General features: G+C 39.8%; 1 protein-coding gene across 8 annotated transcripts in view; it reads left to right on the forward strand.

The window, feature by feature from the left end:
• FRYL (FRY like transcription coactivator) overlaps nt 1-21,527 on the forward strand; it is a 768,252-nt gene that overhangs the window by 141,796 nt on the left and 604,929 nt on the right. For all 8 annotated transcript variants that reach the window (XM_033945802.1, XM_033945793.1, XM_033945809.1 and 5 more), the window contains one exon: nt 17,179-17,318. In XM_033945802.1, the coding sequence (XP_033801693.1) occupies nt 17,179-17,318 (140 nt within the window). The remainder of the gene's footprint in view (nt 1-17,178; nt 17,319-21,527) is intronic.

Below are 21,527 nucleotides of genomic sequence, written 5' to 3' on the forward strand. Positions count from 1 at the left end.
TAATATAACCAGTTCCACCAAGGGAAATGGGCAGCGGGTTCTACTCCGAATACTTTCAGATTCTGAAAAAGACTAGAGATCTCCATCTAATGCTAGATATCCGCACTCTCAACAAATGTTTAGTGGAGAGATTTCACATGGTTTCTTTGGGAACTCGATTACTCCTTCTAGAAAAGAATGTTTAGCTTTGCTCTCTAGATTTAAAAGAAGTTTAAACTCATATTCTAATCTTACCAACCCACAGAAAATGCCTGAGATTTTGAGTAGGATCTCGACATTTCCAATACAGAGTACTATTCTTCGCCTTGTGTCTGCTCTGATAGTCTTTACCAAATTCCTAATAGTAGTGTCTGCGACTTTGCACAATTATGGGTTTCATTTTAACATAACTTAACAATCAGCTTATATACCGCAGGACTGTAAAGTTCTATGCGATTAACAAAAGATTACAAAATAAGGTATACAATTGAGTAGAATGACTAAGAAAGAAGCTAATGTGCGGCGGCAGCCAAAAAAGCAAACAGTATGCTAGGAATTATTTTAAAAAAAGGGATGGTTAACAAGACTAAGAATGTTATAATGCCCCTGTATTGCTCCATGGTGCGACCTCATTTGGAGTATTGCATTCTATTCTGGTCTCCTTATCTCAAGAAAGATATAGCAGCACTAGAAAAGATTCAAAGAAGAGCGACCAAGATTATAAAGGGGATGGAACTCCTCTCCTATGAGGAAAGACTAAAAAGGTTAGGGCTCTTCAGCTTGGAAAAGAGATAGCTGATTGAAGTCTACAAAATCCTGAGGGGAGTAGAACGAACGAATAAAGTGGATCAATTTTTCACTCCGTCAAAAATTACAAAGATTAGTGGACCCTCAGAGTTACAGGGAAATACTTTTAAAACAAATAGGAGGAAATATTTTTTCACTCAGAGAATAGTTAAGCTCTAGAATGCATTGGCAGAGTTATGGTAAGAGTGGATATCGTAGCTGGTTTTAAGAAAGGTTTGGACAATTTCCTGGAGGAAAAGTCCATAGTTTGTTATTGAGAAAGACATGGGGGAAGCCACTGCCCCATGTTCTCCCTGCTTGCCCTGGATTGGTAGCATGAAATGTTGCTACTCTTTGGGTTTTTGCCAGGTACTGAAACTTGGATTGGCCACTGCGAGAACGGGCTACTAGGCTTGATGGACCATTGGTCTAACCCAGTAAGGCTGTTCTTATGTCTAACCAAAGTATTTTGGATAGGGAATTAACTTTTAGGTAGCTTTGCTTTTTGCTGAAATGGAGGAGACGAGTAGATCTAACTGATGGCCATTTTTGTGTTTGGTTTGTTGAAACAAAGGTTTGAGGTCTAGCTAATTTAAAACGTCAAGGAATTTCAGGGTGTGAGAGTTTGAGGTTGAGGATGAAGTCACTTATGATAAAAGTGGAGTCGTACCATGGTTCTTGAGATGATATCTGAGAACTGTGGTTCAGCTTCTAGCCACATTCCTAGAGGAATGTAGAATAGTATGTAGCATATGGGGCTTTGGCAAGAGTCGCTGTTTATTTCTTTTTTTTTTTTTTTTTTTTGCAAGGATGCTTTTTAAAGGAACTTTTTATCCTTTAAATGTTCTTTTTTAAAAAAAAAATTCTTTATTCATTTTACATATTACATCAAGTGTATAAATAATTGACATTAAAATTGTATACATCACTTGAATTTCTTAACCAATTAACCTTTAATACTTAAAATTGAATCCCTTCCCTCCCATCCCTTTGTTTCTATATGCCATCAAATATATCGTATAATTATTCTTATCTAATGAACTAAATATTTAATCATATTCAGAAACCCCACCCTTCTTTTGTATTAGTATTCATATTGGAAAAATGGTATTCATTGCAATATTTTGTTAATGGCCCCCAGATTTCTTTAAATTTATTATAATTTCCTTTTTGTATCGCAATTGTTCTTTCCATTTTGTAAATATGACGCAATGAATTCCACCAGAAACAATAATTGAGTCTACTCCAATTTTTCCAATTAGATGTAATATGTTGTATGGCAATTCCTGTTATAATCAATAAAAGTTTGTTATTATTTGATGAAATTTGACTCTGTGTTCTCATTGACATACCAAATAGAAATGTATCATACGATAATGCCACATGATTCTCCAATAAACAATTTATTTGGCCCCAAATTGATTTTCAAAAGGCTAAAATAAAGGGACAATAGATTAACATATGATCTAGAGTCCCTACTTCGAGAGTACAATGCCAGCATCTATTAGACTTAGAACTATTCAACTTTTGTAATCTAACTGGGGTCCAAAAAGCTCTGTGTGGGAGAATAAACCAATTTTGTCTCATAGATGCGGACACTGTAGATCTCATCCTCCAAGACCAAATTCGTGGCCATTGAGACGCAGTAATTTGGTGCTTAATCTCAATGCTCCAAATATCTCTAAGACCAGATTTAGGCTTCTTTTGAACTAATCCATTTATCAATTTATACCACTGCGCGGCTTGGTGTCCCAGAAAGTCCACCTGAAAACATAAGAACTCCATACTATAATGATTATTAAGAGTATTCCATTCAGGGAACCCCACCTGAATGGCCTGCTTCAGTTGCAACCATCTAAAGCTTTGTGATTTATTAAGTCCATATTTATGTTGCAACTGTGAAAAATCAAGCAGCTTACCATTAGAAATAACATCATCCAAAATACGTATCCCTGCAATCATCCAATGTTTCCAAATGACCTTAAATCCGCCAATTTGAATCTTGGAGTTTATTCATATAGTTTGATTTGTCGATTTATATATTGGAATAGATGTTAAATTACTGACATATTGCAAAGTTTTCCATGTATCCAATAAAATTCTGTTGTCTTTATACAATCTAGGCATCTTGATTCTGAGAACATGACATAGGCGTAGAGGAAACATGAGTCGCCATTCCAACCACATCCAATCTGGGGTATTGTCTTTGAGCTCTGGGAGGACCCAATAGGCTTGATGGTACCTATAAAAATTGGGAAAATTTACCCCCTCCCTCTGTAATTGTTTTTTGTAAAGATACTAGAGTGATTCTAGGAGTCTTACCTAGCAAAACAAATTTCATGAGAATACTGTTTAACTTTTTATAAAAGGACCCCTTAAAAAAGACTGGTAACATACCCATGTGATAATAAACCTCAGGCAATATCATCATTTTTATTGTTTGGACTCTCCCCCACCAAGAAAGATGTAAAGGATTCCATTGCTCGCACATCTCTGTTACCTCCTGAAATAAAGATTTTTCATTCTCCTTCATAGTGTCTTCCAGCATATTTTTAATCCAAATTCCCAAATATTTTAAACCATCCTCTTTCCATACAAAAGGAAATGAATCAAATAAACCTTTTGTACAATGCACATTTACTGGAAGAACTTCTGAATTGCTCCAATTTATTTTATATCCTGAAAATTTTCCAAATTTCTCTATCAAATCAAGTAAGCATAGAATGGTTGTTTCTGGATTTCTCAAATGAAACAGTATATCATCTGCATATGCTGAGACTTTATATTCCCGATCTGAGTAAAGAATACCCTGTATCTCTTTTACTTGCTGAATAGCTAATAACAAAAGTTCCAAAACAATATCAAAAAGCAAAGAAGATGGAGGGACAGCCTTGTCTAACCCCCCTCTGCAAACTAAAACATTCTGAAAAATTATTATTAATATACAATCAAGCAGCAGGGGAGCTATGCAATGTTTGAATCATTTGTATAAATCCTGAACCTATATCATACCAATCCATTGCTTGATACATGAAGGTCCATTCCACCTGATCAAAGGCTTTCTCTGCTTCCAGGGATACAGAAAAAGCCGGATCATTCATGGCTTTTGTTAAATTCAACATATGAAAAGCAAATCTGGTGTTATTAGATGAATGTCTCTTAGCAACAAACCTAGTTTGATGCATATCAATAATAAAAGGGAGAGCCTTAGCTAAGCGTAAAGCCAATGTCTTAGCCAAGAGTTTTCCATCTACATTAATTAAAGAGATAGGCCTGTAGTTTGAAACCAAAGTGGGATCTTTATTTGGCTTTGGCAAAACTATAATTAAAGATTCAGCCATATAGTACCTGTAATACAACTCTTAGTTAGTTGAGTCTGATATAATTTTAATAAATGTGGTAACAGGGTAATTTGAAATGATTTATAAAATTCCACTGTAAAACCATCACCATCTGGAGCGGATCCAACTCTAAAAGTAGATCCGTTTCTAATTATTTTAATGATATAGGCTCTTCTAAACTTCTTTTAATATTTTCAGAAATTTTTGGACCATTAATTAAATTCAAAAATTCTATTCCATCCTGTTCTCTATTATCATAAGGCTCAGAAGAATATAAATGTCTATAAAAGTTTAGAAATTGATTTAAAAATATTTCCAATTTGAGTATGTATAAAATCTTTTTCGTCCTTAACTGCAATGATTTTTGTTCTTCTTTTCTTTGCTTTAAGATAATTAGCCAATAATTTTCCGGCCTTATTTGAGTTTCCATAATACAAAGTTTGCTGATGAAACAAATCTTTCCTTACCAATTTCGAAGATATTTCATTATATTTACCTTTTGCTTTTAATAAAGCCTGTAGAGTATTCTGTTCCCAATTATCAATCAATTTAGACTCTAGTTTCTTAATTTCTTTTTCCAAATCTGAAAATTGTTTTTTAAGTTGTTTTCTAATATATGCGGAATATGAAATAATATTTCCTCGCATAGTAGCTTTAAAGGCATCCCATAATACGTCTATGGAAGTTTCTGCTGAAGCATTAATTTGAAAGAAATCATTAATCTTCAACTGAAACTCTTCAAGAAATTTTGAATCTGCAATCAATGTTTTATCGAATCTCCATACAGATCTACTGTCATCCTGTTCAGCAAATTTAAATTCGATCCATACACCGCCATGATCAGATAAAACAATTGGTTCTATGGCGGCTTGTATTACTTGCCGAACTATTTGATTTGAGACAAACATATAATCAATTCTTGAGAAAGATTTATGGACATGTGAACAAAAGGAAAATTCCTTATCATTAAAATGAAGTATTTGCCATATATCTTTCAAATCACACGAATGCACTAAATTATCTAATCCTAATGATTTCATACATTTACTCGGCTTTTTATTCATCAATGGATCCATAACAGCGTTAACATCTCCAGCTACTGCTATTTTAGAAGTAGCCAGTGGGAGTATCAATTGCTGTATTGTTTTAAAAAATTCATTTTGGTTCGAACTGGAGGCATACACATTAAATAATGCCAGGGTATTATTTCCCATGTTTATATCCACATTTATCCATCTTCCTAGGGGATCTGAATCAATTAATTGAAAATTAGCTGTACATTTTTTGTTTATTAGAATAGCTACCCCTGCTTTTTTCCCTATTGCAGGGGTGAAAAAACACTGTTTAACCCAACCCCTTCTAATTTTTTTGACTCTACTGCAGATAGATGCGTCTCCTGTAAATAATATACACTGGCATTCTGTTGTTTTAAATAGGTGAGTGTTTTTTTCCTTTTAATCTGATGATTAATAATAATAATAATAATAATAACTTTATTCTTATATACCACCACAATCTTAAGGCCATTAACGTTTAACAAAAAATTTTTTAACTCCATCATAAGCTTTATAATCAAAACATCTAATCCAAATCAAGTATTTAGTATTATTTTGAAACTCATGAATACATACCATTTCACCAATTTTAAATCTTTGAATATAAAATTTTCCCTTTCCCACCCCTCCCATACCCACCCTACCTCCCCCTATTACTATCAAAAGTGAAAACTTGGAAACACACATAATAGACCAAGCAAAGAAAAAACTCCTGACAGACTATCGTGAAAAGCTTTTCCTGAAATAAGTTACTTAACAGTCCTAGTAAGTCATCTAAGATCCTATTCCATTTCAAAAATAACATATCTAATCATTAGCTTAAAGTTTATCCTCAAAATTCATTATATAGTTATCACCACATAGAGTATTCAATATATATTGACATATTAAGTTATGTTTCCCAACCCAAGATTCAATTTTTATATCTAATCAAGTATTACCTCTCTATCCTTGTAAAAATTAATGCATTCTTAATGAAAAAATCCATACCCCCTTAAATATCATTAATATTTTCATTTCCTCTACTTACTTCAAATCCTAATTGTAGTAACCCATCCTTATTTTATCTTATTACTACAATGATATAAAATTATTTATATTTAAAATTAAACTAATCAATATTCTCATTATATAACTATTAAATCTTCTGATACATCTATATGATCTCTCCAGTGGCGTACCTAGGGTAGGTGGCAACCCGGGGCCCATCATATTTTGACACCCTTCCATTTAAAAAAATATTTTTTGTCATGACCATGAAACGGAATAAATGGTCAGAATAGAAACAGGCAGTGAAAATTTTCTTTTTTTGAACCTCATATATGTAACCATTATTCCAAACATAACATAACATAACATAAATTATGTCTGAATTGTCATGACATCAGAAGTACATATGGAGTAGTTGGAGGTGATGCTTGGGACAGTTCTGATTGTGTTAGTTCGGTTTTATGTGTTTTTTGAATAGAAGGGTTTTTATTTCTTTTTTGAAGGTTTTGTAGTCTGTGGTGAGCATAGGAATTGACGCCCTCATGAAAGCTTACGGTTTTAAAAATAATAAAATATGCAAAATGACACCAGCGCAAGGGTTTAAAAATTATAATTAAGATTTATTGAGTTATTGTTTCTATTTTTCCATTATGAGATCAAAAGAATCAAGCATAATTGCTTAACAGTTGCGCTAATGGGAGATCGTTATAGTTGCCAAATGCTGGCCTTCTAATAACGAACTCGTCTTAATATCTCCAGAATTTCTATTATATACTATTGGCTCATTATGACATCATCACTTTGACAACCAATAACAATCCACAAAAGAGGTGGTCTTAAAAGTTAGACAAAGAAAAATTCCTCCACGTTTCAAAGTTAGACAAAGTTTTAGAAAATTACTTTTGATTTCTGAATTAACATTATAACATTATAACATATTCAAGAGAATCTACAATTATTAACAGGGTGATGAAAAGTTCTCAGCTTGCTTGTCAGTTAAGTTTTATCCACACACAGTGCTGAAAAGTTGTCAAACTCTCCCTAAATTGACAGGTTCAAATTACATAGCTGTAGCCCACGGGAGGAGGAGGAGGGGCTGGCCTCCCCCTCTCTTTCTATGTTACAGCAGGAGTCTCTGACTTAATTACTTCCAGATGTTGCTTTAGGATTTCTTTAGGTTGCAAAGATATATAAATATGTTTTTCAAAACTCATTCCTTTGTTCAAATACACAGTCATACACACACTCCAGTCATATTTGTTCATTTATACTTGCTTGGCCAAGCCTCCATACATAAATCATTTTCATTCAAAACTATATACCCTGTTATATCTCAGTTTGGGACACGTTATGTTCCTAACCAGTCTATGCAAGCACATGTGGTATTAATTAACATCACGATGCTGAGAACAAAGACCTGGAAAAACAAAATGGATTCCTCAAAATGAGCAGATATAGCAAAGACAGAGAACTCAAAATGGATTCCTTTGGTTTCCTTCTGATCTGGCCCAACAGCAAAGTACATAAAAAAACACCATTCTTTCCCTTATATTAATCTATAGTGTGTTTTTCTGGCTTTAGTTACATATTATTCAGATTTTTATTCACCCGTTTTTCGTACGCTTCTATTTGGGCGTGGCCCTAACTGACACATATGCTTGTATCTGACTAGAATTACCCAGAATCATACGAAAAACAGGCATTTTTGTAGAAAAACTCCACAAAATATTGCACTTATCATGTTATGACATCCATTTCATTACCGTCCCATAAACATCACCCCCTGCTGGCCACGAGCCACTACTCAGTGGTCGAGGTCAATAGGTTGTAGAGTTAGAAACATAGAAACATAGAAAAAAGCAGCAGAAAAGGGCTATAGCCCACCAAGTCTGCCCATTCCAAGTATCCCCTCCCCTGAATTTACTCCCTTAAAGATCCCACGTGAGTATCCCATTTTCTCTTAAAATCCGTCACGCTGTTGGTCTTTATCACCTGGAGTGGGAGTCTGTTCCAATGATCCACTACTCTTTCGGTGAAGAAGTACTTCCTGGAGTCGCCATGAAACTTCCCTCCCCTGATTTTCAGCGGATGCCCTCTGGTGGTCGAGGGTCCCATGAGCCAGAAGATATCATCTTCTGACTCGATGTGTCCCGTGATGTACTTGTATGTTTCAATCATATCTCCCCGTTCTCTTCTTTCCTCAAGTGAGTACAGCCGCAATTTTTTAAATCTTTCTTCATACGTGAGATCCTTGAGCCCCAAGACCATCCTGGTGGCCGTTCGCTGAACCGACTCGATCCTCAGCACGTCCTTTCGGTAGTGTGGTCTCCAAAACTGAACACAGTACTCCAAGTGAGGCCTCACCATGGCTCTGTACAACGGCATCATAACTTCAGGTCTCCTGCTGACGAAACCTCTGCGGATATACCCCATCATTTGTCTTGCCCTGGAGGAAGCCTTCTCCACTTGATTGGCAACCTTCATGTCCTCACTAATGATCACCCCTAGGTCGCGTTCCGCCGTGGTCCTAACCAAGGTCTCACCATTTAGTACATAAGTTCTACGCGGGTTTCTCTTACCCAGGTGCATTATCTTGCATTTTTTAGCATTGAAGCCTAGCTGCCAAGTAGTTGACCATTGTTCCAGCAACAGTAGGTCGTGTGTCATATTATCAGGTAATAAGCTTTTGCCTACTATGTTGCAAAGTTTGGCGGCGTCGGCGAACAGTGATACCCTTCCTCTAAGTCCTTGCATCATATCTCTTATGAATAAGTTAAATAGAATCGGGCCCAGGACCGAGCCCTGCGGCACTCCACTGATCACATAAGAACATAAGAATTACCACTGCTGAGTCAGACCAGTGGTCCATCATGCCCAGCAGTCCGCTCACGTGGCGGCCCTCTGGTCTAAGACCAGCACCCTAACTGAGACTAGCCCTACCAGCGCACGTTCTTGTTCAGCAGAAACTTGTCTAACTTTATCTTGAATCCTTGGAGGGTGTTTTCACCTATAACAGGCTCTAGAAGAGCGTTCCAGCTTTCTACCACTCTCTGGGTGAAGAAGAACTTCCTTACGGAATCTATCCCCTTTCAACTTTAGAGAGTGCCCTCTTGTTCTCCCTACCTTGGAGAGGGTGAACAACCTTTCCTTATCTACTAAGTCTGTCCCCTTCAGTACCTTGAATGTTTCGATCATGTCCCCTCTCAATCTCCTCTGTTTGAGGGAGATGAGGCCCAGTTTCTCTAATCTTTCGCTGTACGGCAGCTCCTCCAGCCCCTTAACCATCTTAGTCGCTCTTCTCTGGACCCTTTTGAGTAGTACCGTGTCCTTCTTCATGTACGGCGACCAGTGCTGGATGCAGTACTCCAGGTGAGGGCGTACCATGGCCCGGTACAGTGGCATGATAACCTTCTCTGATCTGTTCGTGATCCCCTTCTTTATCATTCCTAGCATTCTGTTTGCCCTTTTTGCTGCCGCCGCACATTGTGTGGACGGCTTCATCGACTTGTCGATCAGAACTCCCAAGTCCCTTTCCTGGGAGGTCTCTCAAGTTCCACCCCTGTATTCGTGCATGAGATTTTTGTTACCGACATGCATCACTTTACACTTATCCACGTTGAACCTCATCTGCCATGTCGATGCCCATTCCTCGAGCTTGATTATGTCACGTTGCAGATCTTCGCAATCCCCCTGCGTCTTTACTACTCTGCATAACTTCGTATCATCCGCAAATTTAATCACCTCGCTCGTTGTACCTATGTCCAGATCATTTATAAAGATGTTAAAGAGCACGGGTCCAAGCAGCGAGCCCTGCAGCACTCCACTGGTGACGCTCTTCCAGTCCGAGTATTGTCCATTTACCCCCCACTTTCTGTTTCCTATGCTCCAGCCAGTTTTTAATCCACGTGAGTATTTCACCCTCAATTCCATGGCTTGCAATTTTCCGAAGTAGTCGTTCATGCGGAATCTTGTCGAACACCTTCTGAAAATCCAGATATACAGTGTCGACCGGATCACCCTTGTCTATCTGTCTGTTTATTCCCTCAAAAAAGTGCTGCAAGTTCGTCAAACACGATCTGCCTTTGCTAAAACCGTGCTGACTGGTCCTCATCAGCCCGTGTCCGTCTAGGTGATCAATGATGCTGTCCTTTATCAGTGACTCTACCATCTTTACCGGTACCGAGGTCAGACTCACCGGTCTCCCTGATCTCCCCTCGAACCTTTCTTGAAGATCGGTGTAACATTCGCCACCAGTCTTCTGGAATTTTTCCCGATTTGATCGACAGAATGGCTATTAGTTGAAGCAGTTCAGGGGTCGAGTGTTGCAGCTCGAATGGCTAAGAGGTTGTCGAACAGTTTTTTCTTTTGACGTTTTCGGTTGGAGGGTGTGTGAATGGTGCGTGAGTTCTCCTATATCTGGTTGAGGTGGATTGAATTATTTAGCTGAAGAAATTAGTTACCCCCTCATTCCACACACATTCATTCTCTTCCATTTTTGTTCCCATTATAAAAAAACACTGATAAGTTCCCAGAAAAAAAAAATACATTAAAATAAGAAGTGAAAACAAAGGCCTCTACAGATGAGAACATAACATAAGAATAGCCTAACTGGGTCTGACCAATGGTCCATCATGCCCAGTAGCCCATTCTCATGGTGGCCAATCCAGGTCACTAGTACCTGGTCAAAACCCAAAGAGTAGCAACATTCCATGCTACCGATCCAGGGCAAGCAGACACTTCCCCCATGTCTTAATAACAGACTATGGAATTTTCCTCCAGGAATTTGTCCAAATCTTTCTTAAAACCAGCTACGCTATCTGCTTTTACCATAACTTCTGGCCACTTCATTTTTAAGCTTAGATTTTTCCTTCCTTGCTAGATGTAAAATACAGCACAAGGTAACTTCACACGGACTTAGCTGTGCAGGAAATGTGAATCTCCTCATACACCCACCATATAGTGCAAAAATATGCAAAGGTCTGGGTTTTTCTTTCGATCACTACATAGCCTAATGCCACACAAGCAGTGCTGTTACAAACATATTCTGAAGGTCAATGCTAAGGTTAATAAACTTTCCTTCTTTGGACCAGAAGGAGATACTGACAAACCACTAGAAGAGATCCCAAAACAACTACCCAGGAACAACACCCAAAGACCCACTCAGTGTGTGAACCAGTTGAGTGGAATGAACTAACTTAAATACCATTTCCCTTTAACTATTATCAGACCTCAAAATATTTTCAACCCCAGCAAATTTATACTTATAAATCATTAACGTGAACAGTTGAATTCATCTCTTCTAATGACACCTTTTATCATAAGACTGTCTAATATCCTAAACTCTAAATTCTTCCAATAAATCCATTCTTAATGAGCTTCACAAAGCAACAAATTTCCCCGATCCATTCTTAGCTCTTTATAAAATTCCGTCACAGTTTTGCTGCCTAGTAATTAACTCAACTTATCAGTCTACAATGACCCAGCTTATAATGTTATAATTAATTAAATAAATACAGCAAAAGACGAGCATGTTGGGGGAATGGGGGGAAGAAACAAGATGAGATAGACAAATCAGTTCTGTCAAATTAAGCACTGAGTTAATATCAGGAAGAAATAAATGTCATAGAAGGTGTCCTTTTATTTCTCAGAAAGATCAATTTTATTTTATCTTTCTACTTTCCCTGTTCTTTCGTTAGATATTAGTCCTTCCATATTATTTCATGTACAGTCATTGTAGTATATATAAACTCTTCCTTAATAAGATTTCCTCTTACTACGATCTCAGTATTTAGTTCTTATTATGACGTTTCATTCTTTTCTGCTGATGTCTACTTGGTGAGAAAAAAAAAAAACAACAACCTTTCTTTTCTTAGTAACTCCAAATTCTTTTGGGTTGCTCCTTTACTAAACATCCAATCTAATAAGTACTCCTCGAATCACTCGTGTCAACCGCCAATGTCAGTACATACGTTGTTACACCATATAAATTATATTGTTGGACAGGGTTACGATTCCAAGCAAGGAGATCATCCTTATTGAAGTTAAAACAGTATTATCTGTTAACGTCGTCTTACTTGTTAAACATCTTTTAGGACTTGATTTCACTTGTGCATAGAATCTCTCTTTTAATTGTCACATGAACAGCTTTAGCAATATCATTAATAAAAAGTAAAATCTGATATTTATATACTTAAGCCAGACTTGGATCTTTCATATCAGAATCGCACCCTGCAAGAGCTGACATTCTTTCATTCGAAGACTCGTGTAATGAACCATTAAACATTCAAATTTTTTTCTTTTCTTTTTGAAGAAAAATTGATAATCTGTTCCTTCCTTCCCATCAAATAATGAACTCATCCGTCCACTTCAAGTATCTCCCCCAATCTGCAATACCTTCCCTAAATAAAACTGACATATCCACGTTTACTCAAAACAAGTTCACACCAAAGAACAGAACAAAAGTTATTAACCTTATATCACCATTTGATTAATAAAGATTTATGATGACATGGGCTGTTCAACTTGTTGTAAAAATTCTTGCAGCTTTTCTGGTTCTTGAAAATTTAACATCCTGTGACCATAGGTAACTTTCATAGTTGCCAGGTATATTAACCCGTATTTAGCCCTTATGCTTCTCAGCTGTGGTCTATATTCTAAAAATCTCTTTCTTTTATTAGCGGTTACTTTCGCAAAATCAGGCACAATGTGTATTTTTGCATCTTGATATTTTAAGTTTCTGTTTTCCTTTGCCATCCGAAAAACGTCCAAAACTTGCTGGTATCTTAAAAGCTTAAAAATCAAGGGATGAAGACCCACTTGTTGATCTGATCTTCTTGTGGGAACACTGTGTGCTCGTTCAATTTCCAGGGGGAACTTTGTTTTGAGTGGCAGTAATTTAAGGAGGAGATTTTATAAAAAGAAAATTGGGTTGTTTTTCTCCACCCCTTCCGGTAGCCCTAGGACCCGTAAATTACTTCGCCTTTCTCTATTACAGCAATCTTCCAGGTCCCGGGTAAGTATTTCTATTTTTTTCCGATCTATTTTAAATTGTACTGCTTCTGCTTCAGAAACTTCAATCCTTTTTTCTAGATGATCCATTTTTAGTTCAAGCTTCTCCATTCTTTTATTTAGTGTAGAAACTTCTTCTTTAACTTCTTGAATTTTTCTTGAGTTTCCTAAGACAATTTCTTTAATTTCTCGCAGCTCAATCATAATATTGATGTCGGCTGCATTCTCTTTTGGCAACGGCAGTTTTGATGGGGTTGCCGGCTCTGGCTTCGATCGTTTTACACTCCCTGCTGAGAAAGCCGAATCAGCCTTTGATTGTTTCCCCGAAGCCATAGTGTCTTGTTTAACACTCTTGAAAAAATTTTTTTGTAACTTAATTTCAAAAGTCTCTCGGTACGGAGTTTCTCGTTTACCCGACCATTCTCGTGAGCTTCCAAGCCACGCCCCCGTCACTGTTTATTTCTACCATAAGTAGTTCTAGTGAGGTGTTATAAATTCCATGAAATTTTTTTTTAAAAAAATTATTTTTGAAAATTTTTACTGAACCAGCACAGAGATACATGTACAGCATAAAACAGTTGTAAAATAACTATTTTATATAAGGCTTCCATACACATCAACAGAAAGTACAAAAATCACACTCAACCCTCCCCCCACCCTGCCCCACTGCTCCTGCAACCAGTTCTCAACAGGTGGGTGATTTTGTAATTTATTGGGCAGAGTAGTTGTAATCTGGGGTCATCTTGCATTGGTAACCACGTTTCGATTAGAAATAGAAAGCTGGGTTGTATTTCATTGAGCAGATCTTTTATAATTTCAGTCTTGCCATATTTAGATAACTAGTTAGTTAAAGCTTCATCACTGACTCTGGCTCACCAAGCCACCACTTCTATGATATGCCTCCTGGGATTTGTAGTCAGCTATCTGAAATCACAACTTAACCCGACTCAGAAACTAGAGTTTGTATGAGCCCTTCTAGACACTAGTTTAAAAGCTACAAGCATCCAAAGCTATAAGAATAAGACTAGCATTTAAACCTTCAAGCAGTCCATTCCATCTTCTACTGCTATGATTAAATTAAGGTTTGAAAGTCTATTCTTATATCTAGTTTATTACTCACAGTTCTCTTGATCCTCTTGGTCCTAATGAAGGGTCACACAAAGGGCCCTATGGCAGGGCTGCTTTTGGGAGAAGCCTGCCTGCAGGATGGCCCTTTAAGGGAAGAATAGATGTTGGGCCTGTTGGGGGTGGGCTTGTTGTCAGTGCCGGCAGCATCACTCTGAAGATCTTCCGGTGGGGCAGGGAGGGATTCACAGGAGTCCGTACCAACCTCCATATGCGGATTTGGTTTTAATTCACTTGATTTTTGCCTCGGACATTGACAATATCCATCAAGGGATCTCTTTTATTGTACTTAGGATTAAGAAAAGATGTGTTTCAGGTACTGGGGGTTTCCCTTTCTCCTTCCTCTTGAGAGAGTACTATAGCCCCTGCTTGTTATCCTTAGCAGATGGACTCTTAGTTACTCATATGAGTGTTATTGGTATCTGTTTACTTGTTAAATGTTTATTAATCATTGTTCTATTTTCCAAGTTTCAGAGCAGAACAGAATGCTTATTGCGGAGGGAGTTCCTCTTGCCTCTTCTCTTTTCTTGTGTTTCAGTGGAGTTCAATTGCTTTGGTACCAACTAAGGAGGGTGCTGTGCTCCACTGCAGAAGGGGAGAAGTTTCAAGTTCTTATAGAGATATCCTTTTGCAGTTCATGGGAAATGGGAATCAACAGCTACAGTATGGACGCCTGTGTAATAGTGTGTATTTAAGTATTCAAACAACAAAAGGCATCTCTGTACTTTTACTAATCTCTTGATTTGTTTGTTTGTTTGTTTATTTATCCCCGCCGTTGTCCGGGGCGAGTTGCACACTTACATACAAAATTACATATAACAATACATATGACATATAAAATTACATCTGACAAACAAGTCGCATCAATGACAAACATCACTCCAACTATAAAACAGTCCAGACCATAGAATACATCAATGACCCAGCACCCTGCAATCAATATCTCCACTCCTCCTTGTTTAAACAATCTCAGACCCTATATTTTATCTGACAAAACAAGTGCCTTTTTGAGTAATTTCTTGAAATTTTGTATATTCTGCTGTTGACGAATGTACTCCCTGGAACCAATACAATGGAAGATACTATCCCTGGATGATGTTAACCTCAGATCCCACACAGATGGAATTTGCAGATTACAATGGTCAGTAAACTGGAGAAATCGAGGCGGGTCACGTGGCAGGATACTCTGGAGCAGGTGTTTGGGAGCCAGATTATGTAGGCACATGAAAACATTTACCAATAACTTATAGCGTATTCTGCCCCTTACCTTCAACCAATACAAACTTATGTAATATTCAGTCACATGCTCACATCTTTCCATTCCAAACAGAGATCTTACCACTGAATTCTGGGCAACCTTTAGCGCACACAAAGTTGACCCTAGCACTCCCAGGAACACCAGACTACAATAATAGAAGACTGATAACACCATCGTATGCAGCATTGTCCTAAACAAATAAGCTGCCAAATAAGTCCTAAGTCCATTCACTAACCGGAACTGGAAATACACCTTCCGAACTACTGCTAACACCTGCCCTTTCAGGGTAAGTCCTGAGTCCACAAGCATGCCTAGATACTTCACCTTCCGTCTCACCAACACTCTTCCCCCCCCCAATAACTTGACTGCCTCCAGGACATCAGAACCTAAAGACCTCGCAACACACAACACCTTCGTCTTTTGAATGCTTAATTTAAGCCTATTGTGGTCCATCCAATTTTTTTATTGCTACTACTACCAACTGTAAGCGTGACGATGCCCCATCAAAATCCCCATCAATGGGGAAAAAAATTGGTTGATATCAGTGTACAGTTAGTTGGTAGGATACACAGAGATTCAAAAGCAATTTACAAAGCAGTACAAGGTACAAATTAAATAATGTTGCAGATAATGGGCACCCCTATCTTAACCTCCCTACGAGATGTGTTCAGAACCGTTGTCAGGTAGAAAGACCACAAATGGGGTCAAGCCCCTAAATGCAGCTTCCTTAGTCTATCATTGCACAGCAAACAGTCTTTAGAGATACCACATCATTAAATCATTACTGTTTGTTTCTTTGAAAACTATTAACTTTCTCAAATCCCTTTACTGGGTATTTAGCTGAGGTTGCTGAAATGATCTTCAAAAGCAAGCAGTATCGGGTTCTGACGTGTTTCGCCAGACCTTCTTCCTCAGAGAACCCACAATAAACTTTTAGTGGTTAGAGTGGCTTATGGGCCTGGGTCCTCCTCTTTATGGTTCACTAACTCACCCCCCAGACTACTTAAGCTACCTCTGTGTAGCTCTACTAGGCTTTTCTATGCCAGGTGCTGATGTTCTGGAGGCAGGTATATAGGTTTTTATTCTGATTTTTATGGCTGGGGGGAAAGGGGGGTCAGTGATCACTTGGGGAGTGTGTGGGGGTCTGTACTTTGTGTCTGCAGTGGTTATTTGGTTACTTTGGATACGTTCTGGGCTCTTAGACCTGTTTTTAGATTGCCTAAGTTACAATGTATAAGTTCTGTCCAGGCAACCTCATAAAACTTTTGATTATCCCTGCAGTACGACTAAGTCTAGGTTGGCCCATATCCTGCCCTAATCAATCCTTCAAAAATGCCCCTTTCAGCTCTGGGTGCATAGCGGATTCAGAGACCTAAAACGTCTCTGGATACATCTAAAAACTCGTTTTGACTATCGGCACTTAGATGACCAGTCTTTTAGGTTGTCCAAGTGCCAACTTGGATGTGTTTTTAGATGTATTTGTTTCGATTATGAGCCCCTTAGTGTTTAATTTTCTGATATTCATTGCTGCTGCTGCTGCATTGATTATTGCAAAATAACATTAACAGATTTTAAATAGAGTGAAAGCATAGTTTGTGTTTTGTTTTAGTCCTTAGAAAATGTTTTGTCTTTGCAGTTGATTAGCTCTATGAGCTCAGTAGCAGAGCACTGCCTTCCCTCCTTACTGCGTACCTTGTTTGACTGGTACAGGCGCCAAAATGGAACTGAAGATGAATCATATGAATATAGACCTCGTTCTAGCACAAAGTCAAAGGGGTAAGATCTAAAGTGTTTTGTCTTTTTTTTTTTTTAAATCTTAAATTATATCAATTTTTTCTTTTAAATATAAAAATGTAACTTCTTGTACAGTCCTACTTTATTCTGGGACTAGTGGGTTACTACTACTATTAATTATTTCTATAGCAGTACCAGATGCATGCAGCGCTGTACAGTGTCACAAAGAGTAAGAAAACAGTCCCTGCTCGAAAGAGCTTACAAACTAAACAGGCAAGACAGACAAACAAGATGTCATGGATACAGTTAAGGGGAATGGTTAATGAGCTGGCTGGGTTGGAGGGCAGAGGAGTAGGGTTAAGGATTAAAAGCTATCTCAAAAAGGTAGGATTTCAGTCTGCTTTTCAACAAGGGAAGGGAAGGGACTTGACGGACAATTCCGTTTACCTTCCAGGACTTAGTAGGAAGCCTCATATTCCAGAGACTTAAGCTCCACCCTTCTCACCTCAGCACCGTCCCCTCAGGAATCAGTTTTCCTTCTCACAAGCCAGGCTGTAGGAGCTTGTCTTTTCTGCTCATATTTGTTTTGTTTAAAATTCAGTCTTTCTGATTTACACTGGAGTCCGCAAGAGGACCCGTTTCATGCACCCCTGCCCTGCACGTCAGTGGCATGCCATAGTCTTGCCTGGTGGCTGCGATCTCTCTCACTCTCCAGGGGTCTTCCCCTACGGATTCGGAGTGGGTGATTCTGACAACGGATGTGAGTCTCCAAGGCTAGGGGGGCTCCCTGTTAAAGGCTGGTGGGCTCCCTCAGAGCGCACGTGGTCGCTCAGTCACCTGGAATTTTGGGGTGATTTAACTAGCTCTCTTCCACTTCAAAGGTCAGCTCTGTCATCGAGCTGTCCAATTCTTCTCGGACATTGCCATAGCGCTGGTTTACATCCCCAGGCAGGGGACACCCGGAGTACCTCCTTGAGTTTGGAGGCTCAGCTTCTCTTCCCTTGGGCAGAGAGCCATCTAGTGGCACTGTCTGCAGTACATGTGTCCAGAGTGGACTTAGTTCAGGCAGCTTTTCTCAGTCACCAGACTCTGGACCCCAGAGAGTGGTCCACAGACATTCAATTGCATAGTGGCATTTGAGTGCACAGGGCATTCGATTGCATAGTGGCACAGTGGGGGTGTCTCATGTTCGACCTCATGGGAACTGCGGCCAATCAGAACAGTGCTCGGTTCTTCAGTCTATGTCGAGAGGCCGGTGGTGCAGGCCTGGGCGATCTGGTTCAAGAAGGTCTCCTATATGTCTTCCCTATGTGGCCCATGATAGGGATGTATCTTCCAATGAATAGTAACTCAGAGATCCTTTGTTCCTTGTCACCCCGATTGGTCAAGGTGCCCATGGTATGCCAACCTGGTTTGACTCCAGTGGGATCAGAGGCTCTGGCTCTCTTATCATCTTCACCTCTTCATGCAGAGCCCAATTGTGCTGCTGTATCTATACTGCTTTGGTCTTATGGTCTGGCTATTGAGTGCATGGCAGAAAGACATCCACAGTGGCTGCCTATATGAAGACTTGGAAATGTTATCAGGCGTGGTATGTCCAGAGCCTCCTGGACCCATCTATGCCATTGCTTTCTTGCATCCTGGAGTTTCTGCAAGATGGCCTGATGAAAGGCCTGGCAGTGGTTTCTCTCTGGGTACTGGATTGCCAGTCTTTCTTGTATGGGCCCTTCTTCACTGAGGAGCTTCTTAGCAGAGTATCTGGATGTCATCCATTTTCTGTGGGGTGCTCTTGAGGCTTTGGCCTCCTCTGCACCTTCCATGTCTGACTTGGAATCTCAACCTGGTTCTCCGCTCTCTGGCTTATCTGCCTTATGAGCCTCTGGAGCAGGCATTACAAATGGCTCTTACGTTCCAGACTGCATTTCTGGTGGCTCTTACCTCTGCCTGCAGGGTTTTGGAGCTTCAGACTCTTTCCTGCTGGGATCCCTTTCTGAGTATTACATATTCTGGTGTGGTGCTGTGTGCTGTTTTTCCCGTTCTTCTGAAAGTGGTCTTCCCTTTCCACGTGGCTCAAGAAGTACGGCTTCCTACTTTGCCTCCTCTGGCTCGAGGGAGCAGGACCGGGAGCTCTGGTCCTTGGACGTACCTAACATAACGCCAGATTTCTAGACCGTATAACCATAAGTTCAATGTGGTTTACAAAAGCTTAACCTCCCCCCCCCTAAAAAGGTACCTGGTGGGCTGACTTCCAAGGCTACCATTTCCTGATGGTTCTGTATGGGCATTTCCACGGCTTACATTGTGGCCGGAAAGAAGCCCCCCTTGTGAGAGCTAATTTTACCAGAGGTATCTCGTCCTGTTGGGCAGAGTTGTCATCCATCTCTTTGGAAGATATTTGCAGGCCACTACATGGTCCTCTGCATACGTTCACCAAGTTTTACAGGATTGATGTGGCGGCCAAGCAGAATTCTGCTTTTGGTGCCTTTGTTTTGGCAGTATTCTCATCAGTCCCACCCTGATTCTCCAGGACTGCTCTGTTATGTCCCATTAGTCCTGAAATAAAGTGGGATTGTATAAGAACAAAAGATTAAGTTCTTACCTTTGCTAATCTTCTTTCTTGTAAATCCACACTTTATTCCTTTATAGGAACCCGCCCTATGCTTTGCTGATTTGTCAATTGTCTGCCATTCCAAGTAGTGGTAAGCTGGATTTCTGCTAATCAGCATTTATAAGAGTGCCATGAGAAGGCATTTGGCACTCGGTTTTGGGGGGTCCCTAGTTAGGGTCCTCCCCTTCTAACAGTGCAGGCTATGTCTCCTTCTAGCAATGTTTCTTGTCGTTCTGGTTTCTGATATTTACTGTCCTGGTTCAATTATGTTTAATTATTACTGTTTTGCATTTCTTAATATGAACAGATTAGACTTATTTGTCGGGGAGTGTTCTCGTATCGCTCTCTCGTTTTCTCTCTCATTTTTGTCCTCTACAGATGTTCCTGGCTGCTTTATGACTAACTGATTCCAGAGGGAATAGTACTGAGGTGAGAGGGGTGGAGCTTAAGTCTCTGGAATATGAGGCTTCCTACAAAGTCCTGGGGGGTAGACTGAATTAACTCACTAGTCCTGGAATAAAGTGTGGATTTACAAGAAAGAAGATTAGTAAAGGTAAGAACCTAATTTTTCGATTTTGTTAATGAGTTTCTTCTAATTTATCTCTTTCTGATATATAGCACTTAGCAAAGTATCTTAGAGGGTAGCTACCATGGGATGTGTGATTCAAGACGAGAATGAATTTGATGGAAGGTGTGTCTCTGCGTGCGTGCGTGTGTGTGTGTGTGCACGTGCACATGTGAATGGGAGTGTGTCTTAGAATAACGCCTGTCTTTGTGTAGCAGTGTTTTTGTACAGGAAAGAATTGCAAATCCTTTCAGAATCTGCTTCTTTCCTAGCATTTGTTCTATATAGTGTTCTTAGATATGAAGAAGTAACAAATTTAAGAAAAAGTGTCATCTTACCCAGTATGTCTTATCAAATGGACCTCAAAATTTGAAGGATAAAACTCCCAGAATAAGAAAGTCCCTCATTGACTGAGACGCCACAGGCCCCTCCCAGTGGAGAAGCCCGAGGCTCCTCAGCCAATCAGTGCCTTAGGCCCCTCCCCGTGCATCAGATGATGCATCTGGGCATGGCCTAAGGCCATTATTGCAGCAGAGCGGCAGGAACAGGAGGACTTTGGGCTTCCTCCTGCTCCAGAAGACGATCACAGGAGGCCTCAGGAGCAGGAGGGACTGGGCACCCCTCCTGCTCCCAACAATTCTAAAGGTGTGGGGAGGGGGTGGGCTTGGCCCGGCCAGCCGGCCAGCCTATTACAGGGAGGGAGGTGGGCCGGACCAGGCCAGGTGGCGTTTAAGATGGCAGGAGGGAGTTAGCTTCCCTCCTGCCTTGTATTGGCGGGGCCTCGGTGCGTGGGGACATCGGCACAAAGATAAATGCGTGGAGGCATCGGCGCAGGGGGATAGCGTGAGCCACGATTTTTAAAAAAAATTTTACTTTTTTACATAGGCCAGGGAGCCCGTGGATTTAACCCGCTTTAACTCATGGGTTAAAACCACGGGCTCGCAATGCGGGGAAGGGCAGAAGAAGTTCGGGGCAGCAGAGAGCAGGGCCGGTAGAGAGAAGGGCAGAGAGCAGGGCTGGAGCTGGAAAGTTGAAATGACCCAGTCACTTTCTGGGTTGATCAGCCAGCCTAGTCGGA

This window comes from Geotrypetes seraphini, chromosome 1 (assembly GCF_902459505.1).
Source record: "Geotrypetes seraphini chromosome 1, aGeoSer1.1, whole genome shotgun sequence".
In the NCBI taxonomy this organism is placed as follows: Eukaryota; Metazoa; Chordata; class Amphibia; order Gymnophiona; family Dermophiidae; genus Geotrypetes; species Geotrypetes seraphini.